Source organism: Melanostigma gelatinosum, assembly GCF_949748355.1.
Source record: "Melanostigma gelatinosum genome assembly, chromosome: 3".
NCBI classification, from domain to species: Eukaryota; Metazoa; Chordata; class Actinopteri; order Perciformes; family Zoarcidae; genus Melanostigma; species Melanostigma gelatinosum.
In genome coordinates, this window is record NC_136636.1 from 19,552,399 (window position 1) to 19,559,364 (window position 6,966).

At 40.1% G+C, this 6,966-nt stretch overlaps 1 protein-coding gene across 1 annotated transcript; it reads right to left on the reverse strand.

The window, feature by feature from the left end:
- Positions 1-1,068: 1,068 nt before the first annotated feature.
- tubb1 (tubulin, beta 1 class VI) lies at positions 1,069-3,995 on the reverse strand. The gene is made up of 4 exons (XM_079265513.1): positions 3,889-3,995; positions 3,130-3,238; positions 2,876-2,986; positions 1,069-2,525 (listed from the first exon to the last, which is right to left on the reverse strand). The coding sequence occupies exons 1-4, from the start codon at positions 3,943-3,945 to the stop codon at positions 1,372-1,374; spliced, it is 1,431 nt and encodes a 476-aa protein (XP_079121639.1). The 5' UTR covers positions 3,946-3,995; the 3' UTR covers positions 1,069-1,371.
- Between the last annotated feature and the right edge of the window lie 2,971 nt (positions 3,996-6,966).

Genomic DNA, 6,966 nt, shown 5'->3' on the forward strand with positions numbered 1-6,966 from the left:
TGAATGAAAGACTGCGAGATCAACACGGTGGAAATGTCGTAGGCAGTGCTCTGCAATTTGCCACTGTGGGCTATTGAGCCCTATATTCAACTGGTTATTTATTTTGTACTCTTTGCAACTCTTTGACACCTGCCCAAAGAGAGTCATTTATATGAAGTTGCAGAGAACTTTGAAAGTAATGACTTTCAAACTAGGGCAGGTCAGGATGTGAATCTGAAAATATATTGAGATCATTGACAGGATAACAAAAGCAGAACAAATAATAGTCTTTTTTTCAGACTGTCTTGTAAATTATTGAATTACATTTGTTATACTTCTTCAGGACAATCAAAAGACATGGGATCTGTGATGAGGGGTTGCGAGTGCTTAATTTGAAGGGGTGACAGGTCAAGACAGGTCACTGGTCTACTGAAAGATGTCTGTTGAGAGAGTGCTGGTTTCCCAATTATGCTGCAGGACACCAAGTGGTGTCTTTAATCGGAGAATGACAGCTCCTGCAAGTTACGGTTATCCATTACACTTGATACATCATTGTTGGTGCTGCCTCTCAGAATCAAATAATTGGTAAAAGTCAGAGCTAAATTATGGTCCCATAGCTGCATATTAACACTTTCAATGCAGTAGTACAGTTGAAGGCTTTTATCTATCTTGACCTCATTGCCTTCTTGTAACTTTAAGCAGATTGGCCTCTCTGAGGCAACCCTGCTTTTGTCGCCTTAACCCATATTCACATGTGGGTTACATGCAGTATTATCTCCTTTATCTGTGAGTGTAGGCGACTTCAGTGCAGTAGTGCTCTCCACGTCATGTGTGCTTATCGCAAAGGGCAGACACTGCAGGCCAAGTTATGTGTAATCTCTATGTCCCAGACTCGTAACAGTTGGCGGAAACTGTGTGACAGCCTTGAACGGCGACGGTGTCACTGTGCTGTCAGAGTACTGTCCATCACTGCAGCCGAGTTTGGTGCCGTTTCAGTTCAAATGATGAAACTGAATGAAAAAGAAATGTATTTTGGTATTTTTTAGGAATGTAATGAATACCCTTAATAAGAAATCATCAATCTTTGGTGTTGCTGTTTTTATTACCATCATAACTTATAAACACTCAATGCATCATTTGCTGTCAGTGGTTTTCATTTTTTTCATTTTTATGGCTGTGGATTGTATCGAGCTAGCATCACAAAAACTTTTCCATATTGTATTTACAAACATTTTCATCGTTTTCAAATTGTACTATCCAAGAAAGAACTTCTAAAAAACAAACATATAAGCGCACTATTGTTTAAAAATGTCACAACATCTTTTCTCAAGTAGAGGTTGTCTAAATCAACCACAGTCATAAATTAAACTATAAAATAAAAGTGTAAATCACCTACATATTCAACTCAACCACAGCGTCTTTGCTCGCTTCGGTGACTGTTTCCAGTTTAACTTCAACCCGAGACTGAACCTTTGTTGCCGCTGGTGATGAGGGTCCCTCCTCTTCTTCGTCCTCTTCTTCCAAATCCAGATCGGCGGTGGCCTCCTGGTACTGCTGATACTCCGACACCAGGTCGTTGAGGTTGCTCTCCGCCTCAGTGAACTCCATTTCATCCATCCCTTCTCCTGTATACCAGTGGAGGAAGGCCTTCCGTCTGAACATCAGGGCGAACTGCTCGCCCACGCGGCGGAATATCTCCTGAATGGCCGTGTTGTTGCCGATGAAGGTGGCAGCCATTTTGAGGCCTCGTGGTGGGATGTCACACACAGCGACCTTGACGTTATGGGGGATCCAGTCCACAAAGTAGTTGCTGTTTTTCTGCTGCATCGCAAGCATCTGCTCGTCCACCTCTTTGGTGGACATCCGTCCACGGAAGATGCCCGCCACGGTAAGGTAGCGCCCCCTCCTTGGGTCGCACGCTGTCATCATGTTTCGGGCATCGAACATCTGCTGGGTGAGCTCGGGCACCGTGAGGGCTCGATACTGTTGGCTGCCGCGGGCCGTCAGGGGGGCGAAGCCTGGCATGAAGAAGTGGAGGCGAGGGAAAGGCACCATGTTGACAGCCAGCTTCCTCAGGTCGGCGTTGAGCTGCCCAGGGAATCTCAGGGAGGTCGTGACCCCGCTCATGGTCATGCAGACCAAGTGGTTGAGGTCCCCGTAAGTCGGCGTGGTCAGTTTCAGCGTGCGGAAGCAGATGTCGTAGAGGGCCTCATTGTCGATGCAGAAGGTCTCGTCTGTGTTCTCCAGGAGTTGGTGGACTGACAGCGTGGCGTTGTAGGGCTCCACCACCACGTCAGAGACTTTCGGGGAGGGCAGGATGCTGAAAGTGTTCATGATGCGGTCGGGGTACTCCTCTCGGATCTTGTTGATGATGAGGGTCCCCATGCCAGAGCCGGTGCCACCCCCCAGTGAGTGAACCATCTGAAAGCCCTGCAGGCAGTCACAGCTTTCACTCTCGTTCCTCACTCTGTCAACCACCTGCTCCACCAGCTCCGCTCCCTCCGTGTAGTGGCCCTTCGCCCAGTTATTCCCAGCTCCTGAGTTCCCTGGAACACCAAAATGAATAAAATAATCCCTCCTGTCAATCGAATTAGTGGAGGGAAAACATAACATATAAACACATAAAGCACAAATTGTGCCACTTCTCTATAGATTGAACACTGAATTGCATTTCGATTCTCAGCTCTAAGTTGACAATATGTTTTGACTTTTCTTTGGTTAAATATTTAGGTGATGTTTTTATCTTCAGTTTGACTTTTGATCTTTTATGGGTTGAAATTATCCTCCACTCTCTCTGATGTATGAAACATTATTAATACCACTGGACGCATTTGTATCCAAAAATGGCCTTTTTATAACCAAATATAATTATGACTGTTTCCGATATTTGTCTCACCGTGGATGAAGTTGTCTGGCCTAAAAAGGGCTCCGATGCGGCTTCCTCTCACACTGTCCATCGTACCAGGTTCCAGGTCTACAAGCAGGGCCCTGGGGACATATTTACCACCTGCAAACAGAATGGAAGTTAACAACTAATAAAGTCGTAAACTTTGTGTCAAAGTTTGAGAAGACTTTTATGAAATAGAACCGTGTTCGTGGAATAAACTGTCAGCTATTAAACGGAGAGTGTAGCCTGTATAGAGTAATCACCTGTTGCCTCGTTGAAGTAGACGTTGACCCTCTCCAATTGGAGGTTGCTGTCGCCCTCATAGTTGCCCGTTGCATTGATCCCATGTTCTTCACTGATCACTTCCCAAAACTAGAAAGAGAAAGCCAAAGACGTCGATAATCACATCAACAGATTTAAAGTGTTTCGTGAAAGACAGCTTTGTTTTTACACCTTTCACCTCTGGGACTTCATATGGTCGTATATGCAGTTAGGCACAAGTATTGTTTAATTGTTTAAATGTACCTCTTCATTAATCTGTGGCAACTCATGATCTTGTACACCCAGATTAAGAATCTCTGCGACACACACTTTATTAAATGATGACGATGCCGAACAGAATAATAACGGCTTGATGCTTAGATTGGCACATTCAGTGTCAACCACCACAATGTGTCTCTTTAGCTGTGGCGATGATAAAAAAAAAGCGCCCCACCCATACCAGTCTCGCTTCAGCCCTTATCTTTTCCCGTAATGCTTCACAGGGTACACCCTGTGTCACTCACAACTGTTGATGGCACCATACAAAGGAACAGTGCCAAATTTGCTTAATAATTTTAATAAAATACATGTATTTTTATGATTTTACTGTGTACAGCAGCGATTCTTAATCTGGTCAGAACAAGATCATAAAGGAATATAAATATATTTTTAAAATATATTTACCAAATCGAATCGATCGCGTTAAAACATTCACTCATTTCTTTCTCAGGTAGCGTAAAACAGGAATTTAATTTTATTACCTTTGAGCCGATCTGGTTGCCACATTGTCCAACTTGCAAATGTACAATTTCACGCATGATGATCGGGCTACAGTACACAGAGCAGCTGAGGTGTCTGATAGGCTTCAGTCCTCCAGCCAGTCTTTTATATACACCACCCAAAATGATGTCACAGGGATGTCAGGGAGTCACCCCACTCTCTGTGCTATATGGGAGGCCCCTAATACACCACGAACACTCTTAGCAGAATGATAATAAACAAAGATTATTTTCATACTGTAGGGTTTGCCATACTTTTTATAATCAGTATAAGTAGTTTAGGTATGTCTACCAACATGTCACCTTAGGTTTTGTTGTATATCTGTATGTTGTTGTTTGCACACTGTAGTGCATGTAAATTATATAATAAATGATTGATAATTAAGTTATTTAATTGCGTTAAAAAGTTATTATAAATAATGGAAAAGGCATTTGGTAATTCCTTTTGTGTAAAGCTGTGCAAACTTGGTGAAAGAACTCAACATCTCTGTTGTTGATACATCATAAATGAATGGATTATGAGCTGTTGCAGAGGAAAACAGTTGGTGCAGTGAGAATATTTTGGCAATATTTGGCTGAAACACATTTGTGAGCTGTACCAGCGACCAAAAGCAGGAAGGAAGTGAAGAGAAGATGAATGGAAGTGGTTTGTTTCTCTGGCCGGGGTCAGATAAAACCTATTTGATTAACGACATTAACATGATCATACTGTGTACACACACACACACACACACACACACACACACACACACACACACACACACACACACACACAAATGTACCAGACATGTTGTTCCTATGTCTGAAAGGAAGGACTAGTTTTAAACGACAGAAAAATGCAGAGACATTTAATACAACGTTCTGCCGTTTCACAGCAGTAGTTTGATATTGCGCACCTGTTTTCCTTCCAGATGTTAAACAGATAAAGTTTTCCATATTCACCGACTAAATCTGTGTGTGATAATAATGGTGTAAGAATGTGCAGCAGTTATGAGATGTGAGATGCTACCATCTAGAGGACTATTACCAGCATAGCATGATACCATTGGAACAGTTATCGTTTTATAGATTGGCAAATTGATTTAAATTGTAAATGTAAGCATTTTCTGATGCCAGGATTTATGTAAGGATTTAGAATACATTCCACTTTTTGTCTTTTTACTCTTTTTCTATTTCTTCTATTTAGATCTGACATGTGAATAAAGTGGCTGATTGTCAATTTAATGCTTCAGCATGTTGCTCAAATTGTTGTATTTTAAATCAAGTAATAAGAATATGAATGAGCCACAGATAAGACAATTAAGTATTACGTATACTTTTATATTTACAGATAGGCGTTACTCAAAACATATATTTTTGACATGTCACACGATAAAGCCCCATGAGGACGTTTTCATGGATGGGGATACTGAACATATAAATATGTATTGTTTAAATTGATATTTTTAGTCAGACTTTTGCACATTTAATTCTTCCTAGTTTTAATTTCGGTATGGCTCTTTTCATTTAAAAAAAGATGTGTTTATATTACATTCATTTAAAAAAAACGTGACTCTTGTATTTTCCATTACTTGTTTCCTCTATTGTAATTATGTACTTAAACACCAAGGCAAGTTCCTTGTATGTGAAAACCTACAAAAAAAAACCTGTTTGTGATTCTGCTTCACTCACACAGACAGAAATACCACAAGTACATAAATGCTTGTCGTTTGTTGTTGTGGTGAATACGTACATTTTCTTTGTTGTTGTGGTGAATACGTACATTTTCCACTACCAACCATCTTTGACAGGAAGCATGTGCACAAAGGTTTAGTGTTACCGCAGGTATACCATGATACTACTTGGCCTTGAGAAAGAAAACGTTGTGCTCTGAGTTTATAAAGTTTGAACGGCAGAAACGTCACAGGACAAGATTAACTTGCTTCTAAGATTTAAGTCATTACTTATTTTACTCCTTCAGCTGTCTGTTGGGATTCATTAATGTTATGTTAATGTCTATACATGTCAGTTAGTGATAGGGAGGTGGCACCTTGCATGGTATCCTCTGCCATCGGTGTATGAATAGGTGGGTTTTTGTGTGTGCGTGTGTGTGTGTGTGTGTGTGTGTGTGTGTATGATTTTTGATGCACAGTGTTTGCAAGTGAGAGGATACAGGGAGCAGTTTAAAGATCCAGATCACCATTCGTTAGGCTGACAGAAACTTTCAACTTTTGTGAAACTTTGTGAAAGTTGGAAACAAATTTGATTTAATACGGGATTCAAACCCTGATTAAAAGTTGAATGCTATTAAATCCGTACTAGTCACAGAGATAGCCTAATACACCAAGGCAGTCTTAAAAATGTCTCTTTTAAACGTTCTAAAACTTACATGAAATAATAAATGAGACGATTGAAAAGCCGTTTGATTAAAAGTAGCTTATCCTAACTTGTTTTTATCATTCATCAATAATATAAGTATTTTAAGTGTATTATTGTTACTGAATGTATATGATGGCATTTACTGTTTTTAGACAATTTTAAAAAACATCTTATTTTACAGTTTTTTATCGTCATTGATTAATGCCTTTTGCGTGTATAGGTCGATTATCACTTTGCTTCAAAGAGGGCGCCTCTCCCCTTCTGTACCTCTGCTTCATGACGCTCCGGGCAATCATGTGATCCGAACCTGCTTCATTCCAGATCCGTCAAGCTGCAGCAAGGAGGAAACAGGAAGCACTTTAATATTAACTTCAAACTAAAAGCACAACTTTTCTTCTGCCTTGATGAGAAATGGTAAGCGTGACATTGTTTTAATAGTTTGTGGGATTTCATTTATTTTTGCCTTGAAGTATGAATCTTATATATTGATGTATGTTACATTATAAGTGTTTCAATCGGACCGAGACGAAGAAAAAAAAATGCAATTAGAGTTTTGTATTTTAAACTACAGCTCTATGCTAAAATCCACAGTGAGATACTTCGGAGGAAGAAACTCACAAAACATAAATCATATGAGTTTGATGATAGTAAAGATTTGTGAGCGTTATAATTTTGTCAGTAATTTATTTGAATTTATTTCTT